This window comes from Gallinula chloropus, assembly GCF_964237585.1.
Source record: "Gallinula chloropus genome assembly, chromosome: 14".
In the NCBI taxonomy this organism is placed as follows: Eukaryota; Metazoa; Chordata; class Aves; order Gruiformes; family Rallidae; genus Gallinula; species Gallinula chloropus.
In genome coordinates, this window is record NC_140099.1 from 4,074,923 (window position 1) to 4,099,597 (window position 24,675).

At 46.9% G+C, this 24,675-nt stretch overlaps 1 protein-coding gene across 1 annotated transcript in view; it reads right to left on the minus strand.

Annotated features, from left to right (window-relative positions):
• PRKCH (protein kinase C eta) overlaps positions 1-24,675 on the minus strand; it is a gene marked incomplete at its 5' end in the record, with an annotated part of 117,799 nt that overhangs the window by 22,410 nt on the left and 70,714 nt on the right. Inside the window, one exon of the mRNA XM_084270557.1 lies at positions 22,964-23,118. Coding sequence (XP_084126683.1) covers positions 22,964-23,118 — 155 coding nt within the window. The remainder of the gene's footprint in view (positions 1-22,963; positions 23,119-24,675) is intronic.

Below are 24,675 nucleotides of genomic sequence, written 5' to 3' on the forward strand. Positions count from 1 at the left end.
AAAAATAGAACATCCTCATGACCAAAGAAGACTTCTCCATGCTCGTCCCTTGGCAAGGCCACAGAAGATGGCTCCACATGTCCCCCTTGGAGCAGGGCTGGTGGACCAGCACAGTAGCAGGCTCAGCCACTTGGCTCTTCTCTGGCAGTCCACAAGGATAATTCTCTGAGAAAGTCATGGTTTGGTCTCGTGTTTTGAGCATTGCCTCAAGTGATCCCAACAGTCATAAGCTCTATACTTGGTGCTCAACGTTGACAAGTCTCCCTGCGTGTCATACCCCGTGAACCAGCATGGCCACATGAGAGGAAAAACACTGACAGGTTTCTGAGATTTACAAGGAGCTCTTCATTTTCACAGCAAGGATTCCGGGAAGCTGATGAAAACTGGAAGTCATCCAGCTCAGAAAGCCCAAATCTACCTCATTTCCTTAATACATGCATTTTCCATTCAATATTTTTAGCAGTTCGGTGAAGCAATAACGGTGGAGAGGTTTTCTGAGGGCTGCATTTCTAAGGTCCTGCTGAGGTTCTGCCTTTCACTGGCAAACCTCCACTGGAAAACAGGCTTCATCCTGACTCAGAAAGGCAGCCTTTGTCCTCACAGGCAGCTATGGCACATTGGCTTAACGGCCCCTGTTTAGTCTAGACCCAGAAGAAATGACAAAATGAGCTGCTTCAGTATTCCTCGCTGGAAGAGATGTTCTTTATACATCTGCCACTTGAGTTTAATGCTTGTAAAAAAAAAAAAAACCAACCCAAAATTACAATTGCAGATGATCTAGTCCTTTTCTGAATCATCTGTCAAATGCCATTTCTTTGCACCAGGGAGTGTTGCCAGTGAATAGGTGTTACACACGTACCTGCCACTTGCTCTGCTCAGATCGTCTCCCTCATGATGTAGAAACTACGTTTGAAAGGATGAAGCTCAGGGTTTTTTTTTTTTTTCCTCCTTTTGGTTTCATCACCCTGTGAAGTAAGGGCTGTGCATGTAGTAAGGATCGACTTTGCAGGAGTGGTGGTAGCAGAAACTAGCTTTGAGTTTCCATGCCTTTGTTTGAGGTTCTCCCAGGTTTGGTAATGCCAAAGGTGCAGTTCAAAGCTGGCAAAAGCCTGCTATTCCCATCTCGATGCTAATCATTTAGTCATGAAGGATTGAGATACAGCACAGTGGGAGCTAGTCACAAACATAGGTGCACCTAGTGCAATACTCCAGCCAAGTGTTAAAAAAAACCCCAAATCCAAAGCCCCAAAAATGTATACACATACAAAACCAATCCCCCAAACATGGAATTAGCTAAATGAATAATTTTGGCATTTCTGAAAGGGAAAATCTTGCTTTTTCAAGTCTTCAGCATGCAAGGCCGTTTTAGAAACACCTTTGGGGTGGGCACGTGTGCACTCAAATCCCGTTTGCAAGGAGGGAGTAGGTTTTGAGTTTTCTCCACCTCTTCTGCTGAAGTCATTTTACTTCACAGCAATACTGAAATCTCCATCACGGTGAAGAAAAAATGTGTTTCTATTCCCTGCTCTGGTAGCCAATGCGATATGTTTCCAACTCCTGCTCCAGTAAAACTGTAATTATTTTTTGCAAAATGAAACAACTTAAATAGAGGAGAACAAAAGACATAAAACCCATGGAACAGCACAGTTGGTAAGATACTTATTGAAGAAGTAGGATTCTTCAAGTTGGAGGCCTTGCTCCAAATACAGTGGACAACAGATTTAAACCAATATTTTGATTAAATAAGGGGAACAGATGGAGCTCTCAGTTTTATGTAAAGCCCTAAATTCTCATGAGAAGCTAATATCATTTCCTATTTTCCACTGCAGTCATTAAAAGCATCCAAACCAAAATATTTTATTTTACTTGAAACCAAGACTCTCTTGGCTTGCAACAAAATACTGTTGCTTTTAAAAAGTCTTAACAATTATTTTGGGCCTGCAAAAATCTGAAACCATTTTCTATCTTTCTTTCCACACCAAATTTCGGAGACTCACCTCCCAAACTCAAAGCAAATAAACCACGTTTCATTCCCCAAATTTCACACCCCTTTGGGAATTAAAAGCTATTTCCAATTGTGTAACCCCTGGGTTCTAAAGTACCCCCAAAATTCCTGTTTCACAGCTCCAACATTTTTCTAGTAACAACCAAACATTATTTATTTTTATGGTCAAGTTTGTGTAACTAGAAACTTGTATTCTCCCAGCATCAAGGAAGGGTTAAGCAATTTCCTAAGCAGGGGAAAGCTGAGTGTCAGCAGGTAGCAGTAAATACAGGCTAAAGACACCACCTGCAATATATTCTACCAGAGCTAAGCCATAAAACCCCAGGCTGAGCTGCTGCTACTTGCTTAGTTGCTACCACATCTTTAGGGCAGGGGGAAATCCTGAAATCACAATTGAAAAACCAGGTTCCAGGCCTTTGAAAATGAGAGCCAGAAAGCAGATATCAGAAGATCAGGCTGCACTGAGCTGGAGAGAAAAGGCTTTGAAATCCTGAATTTTGCTGCCAAATAAGAGAGTGAGCTGCTCTTCCCTCCCAGCCTCAGAGATTTCCTCTAATTTAACTCCTGTCATTGTTTGGAGGGGAAAATCAGGACAGCCTAAGCTTACAGAGGGCACACTGTTGGGTGCAGAACCAAGGGAGGAACTGGAGGTAAGACGCAGCCCTGTCACACAGCATGTAACCAGCACGTAAGCACCGCTGTGGGCTGACACCCTGAGGTGGGAAGCATTGCTTTATGTTCCCGTGGCATCGCAGTGCCATCCCTGAGCCCGGGGGGGTTTAGTCCATGTGCTCTGTCTCACCAGGCACTGCACAAACTAACGCCAAAATTACAGCACAGGGACTGCAAAACATAACTTCGACTCCTTGTTGTCTTGAAGAAGGTTCTCTTAGGTAAAGAAAGTGTTCCTTCTAGTTTCCAGTCAGCTGCTGAGGTGCAAACCTTTTCAGACCACCAGCAAACTTGCAGAGCCCGACTACGCCAGGGACACTGCCCCTTGCAGTGCGACGTAACGGGACAGAAACAAATACTCAGGTATTTAGAATTCATAATTACTAGACAGCAGGATGAAACATAGCAAGGTGCCCTTTACTGTCACAGGATCACAGAATTGTAGGGGTTGGAAGGGACCTCCAGAGATCATCAAGTCCAACCCCCCTGCCAAAGCAGGTTCCCTAGGACAGGTTGCACAGGCAGGCGTCCAGATGGGTCTTGAATATCTCCAGAGAAGGAGACTCCACATCCCCTGGGCAGCCTGTCCCAGGGCTCCCTCACCCTCACTGGGGAAAAGTTCTTCCCCATGTTGGTGCGGAACTTCCTGTGCTCCAACTTGAGGCCATTGCCCCTTGCCCTGTCCCCACACACCACTGAAAAGGGGCTGGGTCCTAACAACCAGAAGTTGTTTTCCAAAGCTGACCACGTTTAAGTGTTCAGGGATTTTAAATACAGCGCTGGCAGCTCCAGGCTGAGTGCTGCATTTCTCAGAAACAAAGCAAAAGCAGAAACGTGACGTAACAATACAAGAATCCAACTCAGACCCAGGACAAGTGTTATGACTGAAACCCCGCTGAAATTTAACACTGATTGCTAGGCTGTACAACAGGCCTGTCCCTGCTGGTGGCTTTGTGCAGCCGTGGGAAGCAGAGGAAGCTGTGGGGAAGGCTGATCCCACAGGCATCTCAGTACCTGAGCAGTTCTCCAGCCGGAGCCCAGCACCATTCCCCGGGGATTTTATGGCCTTATCCCACTACAGCACATCCTACAGACTCTCCAGAGAGCTGGGGAGGGGGAACGTGGCAGAATGTAGCAGGGCCCTGTGGCTTTTCTCTGCTTCACCCAACCCACTCACACTGGCACAAAGAGCACAAGCCTTTTGAAGTGCTCTGCACCCATGTGTTACAATAAAGGCATTATGAATTATGGCCACACAACCTCAAAAACAGGCTCCACCTCTTGCAGACACCAGGATGGTATAAAGTGATGCAATATGCACTCGTGTCCAGGGTCAGCTCCAAAGCCAGAATACGTGGCTGAACTTCTCTGCAAGCTTACACCAGAGCACGTGGCCAAGCACCTCTCTGGAGGACAAGGAGGGTCTTTGATCCTCATATCCACCTGCAATCTGTGCTCTTCAGTATGTCCAAAGGCACTCTGTATGAGTCTTACAAACTTGCAGGGATAAGCCTGGCTAAAGCTTTAAAATACTTTCTTGCTCTGCTGCTTGGGCTTCAGACTAAACCCTGATTGGCAAGCACCTCTATCCAGAAGCGCTCTGTTATTAATCTTAAAGTCAAGCAGCACTTCAAGCATAAGAACAAGTTTCTGCAAGCCACCTGCCTGGGTTAAGGCAGCACCATGGGGTTTTTGGCAGAGATGGGCTGCCAGCTCCTCATCTGCCTGACCCCTTCCTGCTGGCCGGGTCTCTCTCTGGAAGCCAGTTCCCCAGATGACATCAGAACACAAGTCCTCTCCCAGCCCGCTCCGGGCTGCCGCTCCAGAGACAAAGCAGTGCCCAAGGTGCAGACTTCTCTGACAGCAAAGGACCTGGCATTACCTGGGACCTAAGACTTCTCTGGTGGTTTGAAGCACCAGCAGTCTCACCTCCCTTCCCTCCGGGTGCTTCAGAAGAGCATCTGTGGAAGCTAACACAATTACCAACATGATTTCATTGCTATTGAGATGAACAAGCATGATTCATCCCGCAGGTAAATTAGAGTGGTAGGTTAAAACCCCCCTCGGCATACCACAACAGTTAATCACAAAGCTACCACCACATAATGATTCATTAATGATTCATTAATGGGGCTGAACCCGAAGGGCACTGATCCAGCGGGACCCCACGGGTGCCCTGAGACCCTTGAGAATCAGGCACACCTCTAAGCTCCCCCTTCATTAGATGCATGGCAGCTGTAAGGGAGCTAATGATAGTTTCCAAAGGCAGCTTTACAAGGGCAAAAAACACTCTTGTGAAATGGGGCAGGGGAGAGCCGGAGCCATTACTGCTGAAACACAGACGCGCTGGAGATTGCTAGGCTGGAGTAACCCCAGAGATGGTGCAATCCATATATACTTATATGTCCACATTTGTGCGTGTACTTTTTTACACGTATATATAACACATATATTATTTGCTGCACTTTTATGTAGGACTCGAGTCAGGAAGTTACACTTGAGGTATTTCCCTGAACCCCAGAGAAAATGCCCTTCCATATAGTGCAGGAAGAGAGAGGTGGACAGAAAAAGGCTTTGTGCCCAGCTCTTGGTATGCACCCCACGCGTTCCCTCTCTGGATGAGCCGCCAGCCTGGTCCTGTGATGGACTCCTCAGTCACACTGGGCAGCAACACCGGAATTTGCTGGCCCTGAGTTGTTCCCAACAGAGCTTCTATTTTACCCTTGCCAGAAATGGAGGAAAAGAGAAAAAAAACAAACCACCAACCCACCCCACGAGCCTTTTTTCTGAGAGTCCCCTTGCCTGAAGTCAGCAGAGGAAGCCTTCAACAGAACTGACACCCAAATGCACAAACGAGAATCATCAGTCCTAAGTCCACACCTGGTGCCAAGAGAGGTTAAAAAGCATAAGCCTATTATGTCATCATGACAAAAATAGACCAACATTGATTTGAAGGCTGATACTGCCTGCAGGACAACATGCTCTCAACACTTCAAGATGGGGTAAAAGGGTTACCCTGGATTAACCATCACCAACTGCCCGCAGCCCACTGTAGAGCTGCTCAAAGGTCCTGTCCCACCTCCCAACATTCCCGCCAGGATCAGGGCAGGACTGTGTTACTGAAAAGGTTCCTCTCTCCACCAGCACAGGGTGACACATCCCCATTTCACCACAACATGCCACTAAGCCTGCCCTGAGGGAGTTAAGACAGTAGCTCACACCAAAGAGAATCGGGTGCTCTCACTACAAGTCTCCCAGCTGCTGTGAAATCCACGCTCCCCACTCAGGACTCTTAGGAGGAATGTTTCACTCCAGGAAATAGCAAAGGAAACAAAATAAAGGTGGCCCTACCCATCCTGACCATGTGCACAGACTGCCTCTGGCACCAGCACGGGCAGCGATCCAGCCTGTGCCAGTAATGGCAATGGCAGCAGGGCTCTGGGAGGGAGGACATGGGTGTCCAGTGGGGCAGCCCTTGCTACATTCATCTGATTTGGGTAAGGCTCACTTCACCCCAAGTCTGATCCTGAATCCAGGGAAAGTGGGAGAAAAAAAGTTCCTGTCAAGGTTCAGCTGGTTTTTTTGGATTAGGCTCTAAGAAAAAAAAAAAAGAAAAGAAAAAAAATACTTAACCTTATTAAGGCTCTGAATTACAGATCCAGATTTACAAAGCTAAGGCTGCAGGCACTAATCTCCTTTCTATAACGGAATGAACAAAGCTGAAGGGAAAAGTACTCTGTATTTTTAGATGGGATTTTTAAAAGCACTTTGCTTCGCCCTGTAGACTTCCACTGCCAAATCTACCATTAACTTTTGAAAGGGCAACACTGGGGCAGCTGGGATGCTTTTGAAAAATCTCACCATCTGCACTGAATTCTTAAGCGTGCAGCGAAAGAGCAGTCTCAGTGCTAGTGACACGTTGTGGGCACAAAACACACAGGCATCCCAGTACCACACAGGAGGGGGTACCAGCCCTCCCTGCAACTGCATTTAAATACATTTCCTGTGAGATTGCTGCCTTGAGAGCTGTTTCTTAAGAAACTGAGACCATCACTGGTATCATTGATTTTCTTTTTTCCTAAAACTCCAGCAAACCTGTGGGCAAAGTGCTTTCCTGACTGCTCTGATCTCCCTGCTTTTTGCCACAACAATCACTTAAATAGCAGCAGAGAAGTCAGATGGAAAAGGTGTCTGTAGGAGCCTAGCAAATGGCTCATTACCCCAAGATTTAGGTTCTCGTTTCATGTGGATTACTGTTGCTATTCACTCATTACAGGTGATTCACCCAGAGCTGTGTGAAGCCCAAGTATCCTGGATAAGCAGAGCCGAGCCGGGTGCAATTCCTGGCTGGGCATGCCAAGCTCTCTGCACTCCCACTCCTACTTCTGGGGGCTCCTCCCAAGCTGCCTGTGCGCAGGAACCAGTGACATTGAGCTTTGTGCCAGGCCAACAGAGACAGACAAGATCTCATGTGCCACCCCAAAAGGGCAGCAAACAGATCCCAAACTGCCTCTGAACAAAGCTGGCCAGTATTGTCCCTGTGTCACAGCAGGTATTTAACCCACTCCTTGGCCAGGGCTCCCTCTCCAGCTAGCAGAGGGCAGACAGGGCCTTTCCCAAGGCAGTTCAGCCCCTCTAAAATTTGACTCACCAGCTGGCAAGGCTATTTAAGTTCCCAAATTAGGTGCCTTAGCTAGTTGCCCAATGGCAAGCAAGGCAGAAGAAACTTTGAGTCAATCAATGCTCAGGTGACATGGCTACCATGCACAGAAAGCTGCTGGCACCCCTGTCCTTGTAATATATGAAACCAAGGAATCAGAAAATGAAAATAAGCCCTGTCTTAACTGAGCCCATCTAGAAAAGGGATAGAAGTGGGACCTAGATGAGGAAGGTGTCTCTTTACACTGCTCACCTCTCGAGTTTTTAGCCCAAAGATCTGTCAAGTCCCTTCATGAGATTCACTGCAACCCAACTGGGATCTCCCTAGTCTGCAGCAGACACTCTGGACCATGGAGGAGGATACCCAGTGGTCCTGTGTGTCTCTGGGAATACATCTCCAGGCATGACTCAGCTTTCTGGGGTACCACACTGAAAGTCTGCTTTCCAGCCCAAATATTATAGCCCTTCCCCCAGTAACAAGCCATCCCCTCCACAGGCATCTGCAGTCACATCCCTGCAATGTGAAGAATAAGCAACCTCTTCCTTTCATCACCCAATACGCAGAGTATCAACTCCAGGGTGTGGAATGGGAAGCTTGTGTAAGGGAAGTACTTTAAGGACAGGAATGGGAAGAATGGTTATCTTCAGGGTGCAGCAAGCTCCAGATAAGATGGAAATTCAAGGGTATTACCGAGTGGCAGCACGTGCCTTTCAGTTGGCTGATTCAGAGTCAGTTTGTGCTGTGACTCTGTGTTCATTCATCTTTCCAGGACCAGGATGCCTGGCTTACTGGAAGGCAGCTGCAACAACTTCTCTTAACTCACCCTTTTCTAGGCTAGCACCACAGATTACTATTTTAACTGGGGAAGATCTCAAGCTGTCAGGTCCCTCTCGCTTACACAGGCCTTGACTATATGCTTGAGTAAAAAAAAAAATCCCTTAATTAAAATCACTTTCTCCACAAGGACACCACAAATCCTCATTGAAACTTATTTCTAATCTAGGGAGACAAAAAATGATAGGCAAACCAGACAGAAATCTTTTCTGAGAGGTGTGATGACACCACACCAGATCAAAACTCAGAATTAAAGACTACCAATAATTAGCAAATTAAAAAAAAACCTACATTTTCTACCACTAATACAAAAGTTAGTCAACTTGAAGGCAAGATGTTTTTCAAAAAACTCTTTGTGCTTGCTAAAGGGACACTCAGGTGTCATCTGAAGTGCATTGGTTTTTAGCTCCTGTCCTCATCAAGGTTTAGCACACTCCACCTACAAGGCTGTATTTTTATTTTGTGGCAGGAAAGCAGTTCTTAATGTTATTGACAATTCCAGTGGGTTCAGTCACCAAGTATTTCAAACTCATCTACAGACTGAAGTGCTGCTACTCTTAGACTGGACTGCTGTTTTCAGATACTCTCCCCATGAATAAATAATTGATTGAAGGCTAATGGAAGACCATAGAGGCCCAAGGGAAACAGAGCAAGTCTTTACTGCCCTGAGAAAAAAGAACAAGTAGTGAGCTATTTTAATTTTAACATACTGAAATGCATCACCCACAAAAGATACATTAAAGCTAATGAATTCCTGAAATTGTTCTAGATAGGCAATGCAGACAAGGAGCAATAGGTAACCTGTGTCCTCTCTGTACGTTGGGGACACCACACACATGGGGTTTACCATTTCCTTCATTGACCCCCATTTCTGTTATCAGGCAGACTTCTTGGTGCTTTGCTTTACAGATGGTTTGCAAAACTCTTGATGATTTTGTCTAAGAAATGATTTCACAGTAGGGTTGGGAGAGCAGAGAATGCTGCTTCAAGGGTGGTGGTGTGGGTGCTGCAGCATACCCTATACTAGGGTGTAACAGGCAAGCAACCACACCATGCCACAGCAGCTGCTTTCACATCAAGATTATGCCCATGTGCATTGGGAATCAACTTTTAAACACGGGGTCACTTTCACTTCCCACCCCACATTGTCCCTGTGGTGACTTGGGAAGCACCACAGTGATATGAATGCAAACCCTCCAAACCCTTGAACACTCCACTTCCAGACAATTCCTTAACTTCGTGCTACTGGTTTAGAATCTCTACATTTCCACCACGTGCCTGTGTCTCCCCAGACACCCCTGCTACCCAGAACTCAACACCAGGCATGGCTTTCTGCCCCCAGACCAAGCGCTTTCTGTCACTCCTGGCACCACCAGCAACCTTCACCATGGCTGGAATGACTCAAAACAGAGAACACCCAACATGAGACAACCTTTATACCATCAGACTTCCATTCCCCCACAGCAACCAGAACATGCCTCCAGATCAGCTCTGCCCAGGCACAGAGCCACTTGACCCCCAGTACGACGTTGGGGTTGGACCTGAAGATCTCTCAAGGTCCCTTCCAGCTCCTGTGATTCTGTTTGGTTGCAGTGCTAATCCAAACTTCAGGGACTGGGCAGAACCACTCTGCTGTGCATCCCCAGGCGAGCCCGTACAGCAGATTTCTTTGACAAGTGCCTCCCTCTGCCAGCTTTCTATCTGAAGGCAAAAGCGGCCCGGTGGCTCTGGTGCCCACACGGCACCTTCATACCACAGATGTCAGAGCCGGCGTCTAGCGCGCCAGTGACGCATTACTCAGACACGCGGGGACTTGCTGTTAAACCCAGCAGCTGAGCAAGCAGAGCTCCCCTTTGTCCTCGGTTGCCCTGGGCAGCTGGAGCTTTTTCTGGCACCTGACTAGTAACCCTGTGGCTTTTACCTCAGGTGCTGAAACGAGACAGAACATGGACTGGGGCTTCACTTCTTCCCGCCTCTTTGAAGGAAAGTGTTTGGGTTTATCACAGGCCAGCCGCTGCGGTGCCAGCAGGGCTGCTTTTTATAAGCTAGAGACAAGGTGGTTTAAGCCATCCCCTCCAGCACCACAGCCACACTGCTTTCCCACCTGAACCTGCCTTCCCTGTCCCATCTGTCCATTCCAGGGCAGCAAGGGTGCTGCATGCTGGGTTGGGGGTGTTCCGCAGGAGGGTACAGCGATGGCAGGGGAATCCAGTGCTTCCCCACATGTTACAGCCAACCTCAGAAGCCAGAGGAAGGTCCCATACATGGCACAGCTGCAGGCTTCACCCTCAGGAGAGGACAGCACATCACGTTACTTGTGTCACCAGCAGTTAGGGGAACAGAGAGGTTTCCCAGGTTGCTCTGTCCAAGCTGCGTGGTGGCTCTCTGCAGTGCTACACCCCTGCTTTTTGCCAACCCCCCCGCCTTTGCTCACATCACACAGCCCCTGCAGCACTGTCTCCTCACACAGGCTGAACCTTTCCTAGAAGCAGGTACCACTCAGATGAGCAAGACTGGAAAAATCCTCCCCTCCTCTGTGCAAGGCCTATGTTGGCCTGCCCTTTGTATATGCCACAGATTACTTCAGGACTTTCTGGCAGCCACAATCCACATCATCAGCCAGTGAGTGGGATGGGTCATATACGCATGAGAGTGCCTGGGCAAAACCACAGATAGGTTAACCCTGCAGCAGGCAGAGAGAAAAGCTCTTACAGAGGGCTCTGGGGGAGCCAGAGGCTGTGACTCACCGGGAGGGGCTGCACAAAAACAGGACTTTGAGTGAGGCCCATGGGAATTTCTTTAGGGAGATTCTTCCCCCAGAGACAGTGGAGGGAAAGCGCCTCACCTTTCCCATGCTGGAGCAGATCCAGTGACTGCCCTGCCGGGAGAGGAATCACTATTGTCCAGCCGATTGTTTCCAGTCAGGCTAAAAATGGGATGACAGGAGACTAATTGCTTCGCTGGAGAAAAAAACAACCCAACAACAAAAACCAGTCTGCAGTGACCAAATTATCTGTTAGACTGTTGTTGTTTGGGTTTGTTTCCATCCTGGCTTAACGAGCTCTAATGACTTCAGTTGCAGGAGGATGGGAGGAGGAAAGCCATTAGAGTGAGAACATGATCCACACAGACATCTCTTGCCCAGCACAGACTTCTGCCCCAGACAACCTCTGCAGCCTGGTTGGCAAGAGGGCATAGAGTCCATCTGACCCTCCTTCCTTCCACCTTCATCCATCCATCTCCCTCCTTCCTCCCTCCAGCTCCTCAGAATGAAGAAGGTGGCTGAGAACAAAGAGGAATGTTAAAAGTTTTCCATTTAGTCTGTCTGACTGGAAGTGCCACCCTTCCCGCAGCTCAAACACTTCAGCATGTTAGCTATGCTCAGCAGAATCTCCAGAAAAACTGCTGTCCCTTCCCAGTGGCAGGGAAATAAAGGGAAAATGTCCCAAAAGAGCGGATGCTTGAGGAGAAAGCAGTCGAGCCCAAAGCCTGCAAAATAAAGCTTGTTTGTTTTGTTTGCAGAAGCCACACTGAATCTTCTGAGACTGCTTCTGGTGTCCTGAGAGACAGAATGAAGCCTAAAGCCAAGACACGTAATTAATGTTGAAATTCTTCCTTACATAACAGTGCCTGGGACACAGCCACTCACTCGGCCAATGCTGCGAATCGCCCTGCCAACACAGGCCAAGAAAAAGGCTGCAAGCCATGCCTGCCTTGTACACTGGGCTACAGACATCTTTACATACTCAGTGCAAGCTTCATTGCAGAGAATGAATCAGGAGCATATGGGAATTCTGTGCTTAGATCTATAAATCAACTCCACAGAGGGCCAGACATCGTTTAACTGGACACACTCCCCAGGAAACAGAAGAACAGCTTGAACGTCCCCAAGCCACAGCAAGGTCTCAAGTAAGACAGAAGCAGAGCAAAGAGTTGTAAATATTAGGAGCTTCCTTGGTGGAGAATTTCAACATGAGCCTGGTTGTAAGAAAGCAAAGAGAAAGATAGGGAAAGCTCTCAGTCAGTTAGTCAATGAGTTCAATTAACCCGTCCTAGACATGGCAGAACATGGAGATACCTGATACTCCATGCCACGTTTAATTCAGAGGCAACAGCTAGGCCTCCAGAAACTGTCATTTCCCATCCCCTTCTTTTCACACGTCCCCAGTCCAGGGTGGGCTTTCTGCTTCATAGCAATAGTTGGAACTTCTGACTTCCCTGGGCCTTGGGAAAAGCCATCAGTCCTGAAGGACCCCAAAGGCAGCTGTGGCTGGAGATGATGAGACGCAGTAAATAGGTCAGGCTACAAGACAGTTTTCTACTCATTTTGTCACAAAATACCTGTCATTCCCCCTGGGGCTCTCCTTGTCAGGGTAGTCCCCAGGTTGAGCATCAGTGAGCAGGGCAGTTTCACTAGGTAAAAAGAGTGTAGGGGGGGTGTGCAATACAGAGACTTTCCACTCATGAATCAGAGTTCAGCCCACTCAAGTCGCAGATGTCTTGTAGCCTTAGAGCTTCGAAAGCTGGTCTCACTCCTTTCCAAAACATCATCATTTCTAACAAGGAGCACCAGTTAGTATTGCCTATCTGAAAGCAGACAGGAAAGTATGCTTCAAGTGGCCCACTCACAGATAAAAGCTATCTATTTAACAGATATGGTGCCCTAAAGTCCTCTTTGGAAAGAGGAAAGAAAAATCATGATTTCGGGTATGGGACGCTAGTCCCATCTCAAACCTACCACCAGCAGACTGGCTGTCATCAGCCAGACATCAAAACTTTGAAGTGTATGAGCTTGCTGCATCCCAAGCAGCACAAAAGAGATGGAGAGCTGTAGCACTCCTGCGGGGGTTGGCTCTGGCCCGGAAGAGACCCCAGCAGGAGCAGGAATGGCAAGGCCAGCTCTGGCTCCATGCTGCTGAAAGGGCAGAGCGGCCAGGCAGTGCTGTGCTCTGACCTTCACTGTGGGTGGGCTGTCTCTTTGGGAGCTTGGCCAGCTGGCAAGAGTCAGAGCAGCTCCTTGGCTTTCTCATTTATCAAGGCTGGGCAGAGAGGCAAGAAGCAGGAGGCAGCTGCCAAGATTTTTGCTCCTTTCTGTACTCAGCAGGGGTCGAAGGTAGAAATTCTGGCTGTGAAGCTGCTGTTTGGGAACTGGATTTCAAACTAGGGATAGGAGAATTACTGAAATGGAGAGCTCCAGCTAGGAAGAATGGTTACAAAGGATGAGGAAAAAATTAAAGAGGATGTGCAGACAATGGCAAAAGCTAAATTAAGTTTTTTAGATTGTGACAAAATCATCAAAACATAGATAAACATACAATTCCTCAATTTATGGACAAGAGGTACTGTACAACGCACACTAATTCAGCTTTTGGGCACGAGTCAGCAAGGACAGGGGACCCTTCTACATTTTCATATTCAGGTAAATGTCAGAAGAAATGTAACTAGATCCAGAGAAGGGAGGAGAAAACCCGAAGCCCGCCTGCTAAATGTCACAGCAGCTGGGTCTTGCACACGGGTGCCACGGAGCCTGCGTGCTGAAACACGCTGCAGCCCCACTACAGCAGCAGACACAGGCTTATGTGAAACCCCAGGAGGAGTATGAAGGCATCAGCTCCTACCGCCCCTCCTACCATCAAGGTTTGCACATGGAATCATTTCCCTTTGCTACCTTGCACGGCTAACCCTGCTTTTCCCAATTCCCCCCACTCCATCCCCTCCTCCAGCCCCCTTCCTTTTCCAACACAGTAAACAAAGATGACATGACCCACTTTGGCAAGGCACTGTGACGCTGCCGCCTTCCCTGGAGCAGCAGGGATCAGGAATGTCTCTGATGCAAACATTCACATCCTTATCGGATGGACTTTGCCACGACAGTAAGCCTGGATTGGAGATTTAGCTAGTAAATAACCTTTCCTACCTGGGAGTAATTTTCCTGATTCATGGGCACTTATCTACTATGTTGCAAAGAGATTTGTGAAAGCTGCTTAATAATAAATCGTGCTTGTGAAACTTTAATTGATTCAGGAGAAATCAGCTCAGAGCGTGGAGGATCCCTCTGGTTTTGAATATATCACACCTTGTACATGGCTGAGACTTGAAGGCTTCCTCCCATTTCCAGTGCTGTCAGCTGGAACACCGCCGCCTGCTTTAGTGGAATAGTAATCGGATAATACAATTTCAAGACTAAATTGTGCCTTTAGGCAGAGCCTTGTAAAAAGGGAGGTTCTCAACCCTATTAACAGCAAAGGTGTCATGACTCAGAGGCCAAAGGATGAGTAACGCTTTCCCCCTTGCTCCATGGGAGCGGGCTCTGTGATCTGCCTCCTGGCCTGCACCAGCAGCTAACCACAAGCCCCAGCACCAGCTTGGCTGGCACACTGAGGGCAAAGCAAAGCAGTGCCCGTCATCCTGCCCAGGGTACCGCTGGCAGAAGATGGAATTTTCTCCACAGAAATGTTGAATTGTAAACCAAACAACTATTACCCCAGTGTTGCCATGGAAAAGTCGACATTTTCTACTGTGTGGCTATTATTTTTAGTTTATTTCTGTAACCATTACAGGGAACTGATGACTCTGAACTTGAACCTAAAGACAAGGTACTACAAAGTTACTGGGTGTCTTTACAACATTCCTCTGTTCGCATAAACCCAGAGTACCTACATGCTGGCTGGCATAAAGCACAAAATCTAAACACTGGGATTACTAACCAAGGAAACATCAGGTGCTGATCTTGCTACAGCTATAAGAATAAATCAGATTCTCCCTGGATGGCAGTGGCAGTTGCTGCAGGCCAAGTATGTCAACAATACTGATTTTCTCATTGTCTCCCTTACATATATAGTAGCTTCAACCCCTGCAACCTGTCACATTGCAAGAAATCTTCCATTTCAGCAAGTCAGAGGATGCTTAAAATCAGAGTCCCAAATGCCAGTGATATCAGGGAACATGCTAAAGTCAGGTAAGCAGTTCTGGATAAAAAGGTAGCAACAATACTTAAGGGCAGTTTTAACAAATAAATTCTAATTACATTTTAAAATTTAGTTACATTTTAAGTTTTTCTCCTTCCCACGATCTTCGCAGCTTGAAGAAAAAAAAATAATGAAGGTAGAAAAGGCAGAAAAATGGTATTTTTGTAGAAAAGTTTCTTAGTTTCAGAAGTCATAATACCTAGGTGCTTTGAGATTTAAAGATTGAGTCTAAATCTTGGCTCCTTTCTTTAAGGACTTGTCCACAATCGTTACACATAGCTATTCCTTAAATCGCATCTGCATGCTTGCTAATTTTGAAATGCCTCCATAAGGATGTATTAGTCACAAAAAGAGTGACAGAACACAAGTCATGTCTAATCCCTTAACCCCTCCATGGATGAGCAGTATTCCTTTCCCCTCCACGGATGAGCAGTATTCCTTATTTCTACTGCACCAGTACCAGTATTCCCAGCTAACAACGGGCTCTCACTTCAAATATTCGGTAGATGAGAGTCTGTGCCCGCAAGAGCACAGTACACAAGTTATTACATGTAAATCTAATGACTACACCAAAGGAGAAGAGCAAAAGTATAAGAGACTTTGTTTCAGGTAAAGGATATCCAGCTGTGGGGCAGCAGGATGAAGTAGGGAAATTCCTGAGGCCCCTTGGAGCCCTGGTTTTCAATGATTTATACAAACTCATTATGTGCAGGGTTTGCAGGTTTCAAATCAATCCCTTTAAATAGCCATAAAGGAAAAGTAGACACTAGCAGAGCCAATAACTTCTGTAGGCTATTCAGTAGTCCTTAGTCATGTGGAAAGTTGCATTAAAGTTCCCAGACTATACACAGTGGAGTCAATGGGGCACAGAGATCCGATATGTGGATCTCAAAACAGGACTGCTCTTCGTAAGCATAACTGTAAATCAGGCCAAAACTGTCCTGCACAGTGACTGATTAAACATGACATGGAAACGTGAGAGGCTGGGTTTTTCTCTCTGCACTTTCCATTTGATCAAGTGCAGAGAAACAGCACTTTAAACACTGCATGCCAGAGGCTGTAAAAGAGCCCAGCTTGCAAGTATGCAACAACCACACTGGAGTGGAAGATGCTCTGTCTAGAGGCACAAATCACTCCACATGAGCTGTTGACTGTCAAATAAGCACAGACACAACGACACTCCTGACCCTATGAGACATTTCTTTGTATTTTCTAAAGCTGAATGAAAATTTACCTTCTGCACTAAGCAGCTGTAGGGCCAGGGCTGTTGGTATGCTGCTCTGTGCCAAGCTGCAGCTTTTAGCTGATTTGCTTCACTTGTTCACCGTAAAATCAGCTTATATTTCATTCTTTCTGCTGTTCTCATAACATAACAAATCCTTCTTTTAGTTCTGCTTATACACATACCTACTCTTATCTTCAGGGCCCCAGTGCAGGAAAGCACCGAGTCCAGGAGCAATCCTGAATCCAGATCTCAAAGCGACAGGGACCAGGTCCCACGGAGTGAAGACTCACACCAGTTTTGGCACTGGCTGAGATCTTTTGCTACCCTTTCCTCTGCAAACATCACGCCTCTGCCCACAGGTAGCCAAATCAGCACGGGGAAGAGGCAGACATCAAATACAGCAAAGACTCCCTACCTACTCATCCATCTACCGTAGCACATTCAAGCAAAACCTTTCAGAAAACCTTAAAAACACCTCACTAAACAAAAGATCTATCTCTATTTGCTAAGAAAACAAAGCTGTGCATAGCACCTAAGGAGGTAATCCCTGGATAACCCCTCCAGCCAGCCAGTCTGCCTTGCCAGGCACTGCTGGTATCACTCCCAGATCCAGTAGAACTGCTAATCTACCTCCCTGGGGAAAGCCCCTCAACTTCGGGGGAAACAAGATCTGGCTCCTGATGTGAAAAAGGGCATGAGATGAGAATAAACAAAATCACCAGCTGTCAGAAAAAAAAAAGTCCAAATAACAACAGAGAGAGAACATGAGGGACCCCATGTCGATAATGTCTTGGCCTGTGGAAGAAGCAAACCACACTAGCAAGGGTTGCTGTGTTAACAGTGGCTCTGTGTAATTAGCAAAGGCATTCAGCTCCTGTTTTCAGCATGCAGTTTTTAATTGATATTGCTGAAAGAAACTTGAGTGTTGTTTCAGTTAACAAGAGTCTTTCCAGCAAAACTGGTCTCTGTAGCAGGCTTATGTAAACCTTCCTCCTGGTGTCACAGGCTTATTGTTTGGATTGGCAGGGAATTAACCTGTTGCAAAAAACTCAGTTCCCCATAAAAGCCGACACTCATGAGCTGCAGACATGAGGGGTCTCCTACACCAAGGAAAGGTGATGATTTCAGAGACCTGGCCAGTATCCAGCAATCTTTCCAGATCCCAGAGGAGGCAGAGCTTTTCCCTGTCATGCAGAGCACCACACAACATGAAGGTGATGCTTTCAGCTGACACACAGAACAGTAAACACTTGCTGTGAATGAACCCAGCATATTTTCCCTAAGAGCGAGTGTTCAGCCCCAGGGTAAGATCGTGCTGTCATTTGGATAACTGCATAATTATCTTTTACCTTCTGAAGGGACCATGCATCCTATTAGACAGAGGAGTTACAGGACTCACTGAACAGTTTGCTGCCTTTTATCTCAGAGGCTGGTGCCACATCAGTGCGTGAGGGCTCCGCACACCATCCCGCAGCCAGAGGCACGATGGAGCACAAGCAGACCCCGAGCATATCTAGGAGGCCTGGTTGCATTGGAAATATCAATACAGACACAAAGGCAGTGGGATAAGCGAATTAGCACAAGCCCTCAGGAGAAAAACAAGGCTCTTCAGATAGCCAACAACCAGTCCTTCTTACAAGCTCTCTAGCCCAGCCTTTCAGCTTGTCTGGCTCTTGATGAACTCTATTACCCACATGCTACACTATCTATACCCTTAATCAGGTGTCTGCCACTGTGCTGTGCCAAGCAGTGGGCTGGGTCACGTATCTCTCTCTGTGCTACCCAGGGATGGCAAAACCAGTACTGGGTGTAAACATTGGGTGTAAAGGTGACACTGCCTCTGCTTCCAGATACAGCTAAACCACAGCTAGTTGAGATACGTCACCGTGTACATACGTGGTATCACCTCTGCCAGTAGTGGAGACGTGTTCTGAAAAGCGACCCCCTCAGCCACACATCACATGCTGCATAGTCTGACACACTTATAGAGGGAGAGAAAGAAAGTTTCTCATAAAAATAAAGACCATGCCATTAGGTTGGGTGATTGCTCCATGTTGCCTGTACAAAGGCTGTTATCTTTATGAAACACAAAAAGTCTGCAGGGCAAACCCCTAGGCCCCCTCCCCTGCCAGAAAAACCCACCCCACAACAGCCAAGTTTAAGAAAACATTTGCATTTGTTCTCAATATGCAGGTAGATGCCTCTATTGAGGGAGACTGTGTAGGCAGTCATGGCAAGTAGACATATCCATCAGCAGAGCTGTACATCGACCTATGCAAAGGTTTGAATTTGAGGGCTGCAGGGCAGACCAGCCATCCTGACAGTAATGCTACATGGAAAGGAAACTCCAACTTTTAAAAGACACCCTTATAATCATTTATTATCTTCTTGCTTCTTAGAAGACTATGAGTAGACTGGCTCCCTTGCATTGAGTAAGCCACCGTGTGATCTAATACCACTCAAATGTGCATGCTGATTTGTTTTGTTCCTAGCATGCACAGAAGCCAAAATATGCTTCCCCTACCCTGGGAAACAGCTGAACTGGGAACTGAAAGTTGAGAAGAGCTGCCTCAAGAAAAATAGCACATACCATCTTCAGATAAAAATCACAAACCAACCTACCTACCTGCAACAGGACCCCACATATTATTTTCCTTTAGAAGCAAACGTAAAGAAAGCAGCAGTGCAAGAACACTGCCCTGTGAGCAAAGATTTTATCTACAATAGCTTTGATTATCACCTAACCTTTTCCTGGCAACATACAGCAAGAGTTGATCCCAAATATGTCCTGGACCTACTCCTCCATGGTGTGTATGATAGACTATGATTTGACACGTTGAAAAGCTTGCTTTGACATGGTTGCATTCATCCCAGTCCTACCCCCGTGTGACGGGATAGGGAATCATAATATACCTGTCAACAATTTTTCAGGAAGCAGCTATAAATAGGCACTGCTGAGTTGACAGCTAAACCTCAGCTTCAGGCAAGACAGAGATGCTTCTTTGATAAGGGCAGAGAACAATCCCTCCTTTGGGGTGCTCCAAATGAAAAATAGTTTAAAAATAAATCTGTGAAACTGAAACCTCTCTTTTAAAAAAGCCCCAACTATACACACAAAGGTATATGGGACTCCTGTTCTGGCCAGCACTTAGTACCAGAAAGCAGACATTCCTCGAAGTGATAAGTGAACGTCCTGAAATGTCAGCTGCGTCACAGAGAGCACGCTATGAGAGCGCTGCTCCAGCAGGAAGCCTGGTTTTGATGGCCAAGTGTCACATACAACCTCAAACACACCATGTGCCGCAGGAGCTTCATTCTTACAGAGTCACAGTAGCGGCTGCAGAAATACTGTGCTATGGCCATGTCAAACTGCACACGTGTGGCCAGCAAAGGAATATGGTCTGTGGCTTCCTGAGGAAGGGGAGTGAAGGGGCAGATCTCCTCTCTTTAGTGACCAGGGATAGAAGCCAAGGGAATGGTATGAAGCTGCGACATGGGAAGTTCAGGTTGGATGTCAGAAAGAGGTTCTGTACTGAGAGGGCAGTCGGGCACTGGAACAGGCTCCCGAGAGAAGTGGTCACTGCACCGAGCTTGGCTGAGGTCAAGAAGCATCTGGACGATGCCCTCAGTCCCATGCTCAGACTTGGCTGGCCCTGTGTGGAGCCAGGAATTGGACTCAATGATCCTGATGGGTCCCTTCCAACTCAGGAGATTCTAGGATTCTATGAATAAACAAACACCTGATTTTAGCTGTTGCCAGTGTTGTCACCCCAGGCTGCAGTGACACATTTCAGCTACTTCTCAATGAACTTTCAGTGCTGGCTCTCAAGTCTCTCTGGCATTTCAAAGGAGAGAAGAAACAGCTTTCACGCTGTGGCAGAAGCAACTTGACTTACTGGGAGAATGTTCACTGTGTTGGCACATGAATTGCTTAATCTTGAAGGGGGCAAGTAAAAATACAGTACTACTATGTCTAAGTTTAGCCCAGAAGAAAAACAAGCAACCCAGGGTATTCTAGGCCAGGAACTCTCCAGGCCAGCCTTTGACCCTGGGAATCTAGGAAGAAGAGGCACATTGAACAGCTTGTGGCAAAACACTGGCCAGGCTTTTCCTGGTGTCTCTCCCCACTGCTCCCAGCTTCCTAAGCAAGCACTCACATTCTGATCCTAAAATCACCAACCCCTTTTACGCAAGTGCAGTGATTCCCTGGAGTATCCCCTTCCAACCTGCAGCCCGATGCCCATGACCTGACAGAAGCAACCTCTGCTCAGTACAGTTGCAGCCAACAGGTCTCTCCTCATACATCTTCCAGAACAGCGACACCCCAATTAATATGAAAAAAAAATCGTCATCCCCCCCCCAGATCTGCCCCGTGCAGCCAAAGCTGACTCTATGGTTCAACCAGTTTTCCAACAAGATCAAAGCTCGTGCAGTTGTTCAAGGGGCTTTTCAATTACTCCTCCGGTTTCTATCATGAAATATGGCAGAGCCTGAAGAGTGCCAAAACCCAGAGGGATCGATTACTCCTGCCCTGTGACAGGCAGCAGGCTGGGAGGGACAGGACAAGCTGTAAAGGCAATGCTATTACATTATGCACACAGTTTTGCTGCTGAATGATTGACAATAACTACTGGATGTCACTATTTTAAGGATAATGTCATTTGCGTAATTATCTGGCAGGGTCTCTCCTCAGTGTCTGGCATTATCCACAAGGGAAGAATTAAACTGAAATCCAGCTGCAGCGTAAGGAGATTTGCTATTCTATGCAGACAATCAGAGTGCTTTAGAAGGTCAATACATACGGTATATATCACTAGCAATTTTCATACTCTCAGGACCCAGAGAATATTAAAATTACACTCCTTCTCTATTTCACCATGCCACATATATCGTATGATTTCATACTTAAAAATAATTTAACATTCTCTGTCCTCACCTGACCATCTGTTTCTTACTAGAGCTTAAGCCAGGAAGAGAAGTTGCATTTGCTTGATTTAGCCTATCATTTCACTGTCATATAGTGAAGTGTCCCCCACACAGCCCCCAACCCTTCGACCACTTTAGCCCTCAGCTATTCTGGTTTTAGTGTTCAAACCAGGGTTTATCCGATACAGGAGGCTGCACTACTAAACACAGGGCTGCACTGGCTGGCTTAAACTAGGCAAAGCCCCAAACCAAATGGCATTTGGCCCAACCCACAGTCTGAAACGGTACTAACAGAGCATGACTGGGGTTGGAACTGGTCCCATCCTGGACCCAGCTGTGGGTCTCAGCTGTACAACCATACCCAAGCAGCAAAAAGATTTGAGTTGATGTTATTCTTTGCAGTGCTGGCATGCCATAAGTAGAACTGAGCAGGGCTACAGCAAACCATACTGAAATATGCATCCTTGCTGCTGGAACCCAGGTATTCCAAAGAAAACAACTGACTTCCCCGTTTCCAGTGCTCTGGGCAAGAGGATGCCAGAGGTGTACTGCAAAGTATGTCAAAGACACATTCCTGTGCAACTAGACTGCCTCAGTGCTGACACCTCCCTGATGATGTCCACTTCCACCCCTGAACAGGTCTTGCTCACCCCTGGTTTACATAGGAGGATGCTGGTCGAACTGCCACCTTGGTCAGGGAGACCTCTGCAAAGCAGACTGGCTGCCTGATCCATGCTGGCTGGCCCATGCCTCAATGATGGAGCTAACAGTGGATTGCTTTGGCAGTACAGAAAGGAACAAATATAACAAAACTGCCCCTCTGAGTACAGAGAAATGACCCCAAAACCCCCAAGCACTGTGTATGGGAAACAGCTTCCTGAGAACAGCCTCGAGACTTGGGAGTGGAGGCTGATGCTGGGGGGCAATGATCCTGCTGCAAACACAGATGCCAGACACGGATGGGACATTATAGCTCCTGCTGCAGGATCCTAGCAGGAATGAAAAAGACTTTTAGTGGCTGAGCTGAGAGGCACTGGATAGTTAAGTCAAACAGGGTTTAAACATGGGCCGTAGCTAATGCAGGGAAACAAAGAGGCTTGGGTGTAACTAGCACATATTAGCCTTTAAATAACAAGGCACACAGCGGCAAAAGCAACAGCTCCTTGCATTTACCTCCCAGAAAAGTCTAGGAAGGTCTCACTTAATGCCTCCTTTTGTCAACAGTTTGACGTGTGCTCTATGAGAGCAGGACAGGCCCAGAGCAGCACAGAGGAGGCTTCTGTCGGTCAGCAGCTAACGCCCAGCAGCCCTGCAGGCACCCAAGGTGCAGACAAGGGGCAATTCTTGGGCTGATAAAGACACAGAGCAGGGTGAATTGACAACAGCACACAATCTATCCCCTGCTTCTCAGAAGGACAACCTGTTTTTCTGTGTGCTCACACAAACACGTGTCACTATGCCCGTAGTCAGTACCACAGCCAGAAATTCAATCCTTCCTGGAAGCTGGTGCACCTTGGACAACGTGCAGGGGGGAAGTGGAGCTTTTATCCCAGCTGACAACTTGCTCCTGGTGGGCTGCAAGTGGCAGTTATTCAAGCAGAAAACTCAAGCTATCATCTCAGCCATGGGATTCGGACAAAGAGAATGAATGAATGGAAGAATGCAGAGCTCACCGATAAATGATGCCTCTTTCATGGAGAAACATAAGGGCTGAAATGATTTCTGCAGCGTAGAACCGGGCCCGATCTTCATCGAAACGACGTGACTTCTGAATATGGAACATCAAGTCCCCACCATTCACAAACTCCATCACAAAGAACAGGCGATCCTTGACAGATGCAAGCACAACAGATATGAACAGCATTAATCATATCCTCTGTCAGACTTAGGAAATTCTAAGTAAAACTATTCTCCTGGACAAAAACAGGTTAAGCACCCATGAGGCATTGGGGGGGGGGAGGGTGGGTAGGGAAAATCCTGAATTTTTCAGGAAAGATGAAGTCAGTACCAGGAAGATGTTAGTACCTACTTGCCCCACACTCCTCCCAGAAATTTTCCCGTCACAAAATTAATTCCTGTTCATATGTGGATCAGGTACATCAGTAGGTTAGTGCTCAACACCAACCAGCTCCCATTGGGTTTCCCCGCACTGTCCTTAGCCTGAATCAGCAGAGGATGATCCCCCTTCAACAGCACTCTCTGAGCTGAGTGGGCACAAGAGAAATCTGTAAAAAATGTCATTTTCTCCCTACTAAACACCTCTGATCTCTGGGGAAAGATGCTCCATAATACAACATAAAAACCAGACTGCTCACAGACTGCAGCTCCACCACAACAGCACAAGGGCTCAGGAACAGCAATGACAATGTTGTCTCGAGGGTATTCTGACACTATTTCTGGGGAACGTGTGTTGTTTTCCAGAATGTGGTTTCCTGCCATACACTTGCCCAGCAGATGCTTTTCTGAGCCCTCAGATTTCAGCTTTCCTCACAGCTCTGATTAACCTGCAGAGACCTCGAGCAATGAAGGACCTAAGGGCAAAATATAAACCAAAGTTTCTGCTAGGCAGAAATGCAACCTGTTAGATAAAGTTCAGCACATAAACCACAGCTGCTGGTCTCTGAGGTTTCTTTTTTCTTTGTTTGTTTTGTTCTGGTTTGCAGAACAGTCTACAGATAGGGAGGCACTTGCTCCAGCTGCGTGCTCAGCAGTCTGGATATGGGTTCAGTGAGTGCAAAAGAGGTGCTGGCTTAATTGTGAGAGGAAGGACATGCAGTGATTTGTCACAGAACTAAACCCTAGAATTGTTGCAGTCTGGTTCAACTATTTCCCCTAGTTTCAGGACATTCAGTATAGATTGTTTCAGTCTGACTATCAGGAACAAGTGGACTGGAAAAAACAAGAAGCATACAATTCTGTTGAGACCAGTCAACCTTTTAATGGTACTATTTGCCCTTCTTTCCCCAATAAACCCCTTCCCAGGTCTGATGTTAATCATCTACAAGCTAGTTTTAAACCCTTGCCAAGTTTAAGAGGATAAAGCATTGTTATGCTCCGCTTTCTGGCAGCCAGCCAGCTTGAAATGACTACTGGTATTAACATCTTGAGATGCACATAGCAGAAGAAAAGCACCCAGGAATCCTTTCGTGCCTCTCTGGACACGAGCAGGAAAGCAAACGGTTCATTACAGATGAGGACAGTTTGCTTCTTGTCACCATCCTGGGCTTTGCTTCTGGGCTCCTTCCAGAAGCTAAGCTAGATGTGTTCCCAGCAATCTGACTGCACTTCACACCAAGGCCATGCATTAAGGGCTATCTCCAGCCCATATAAACAACAGTACTTCATTGTTTCACTCTGCCTTTATTACAGGGCAGCTGAAAGACAC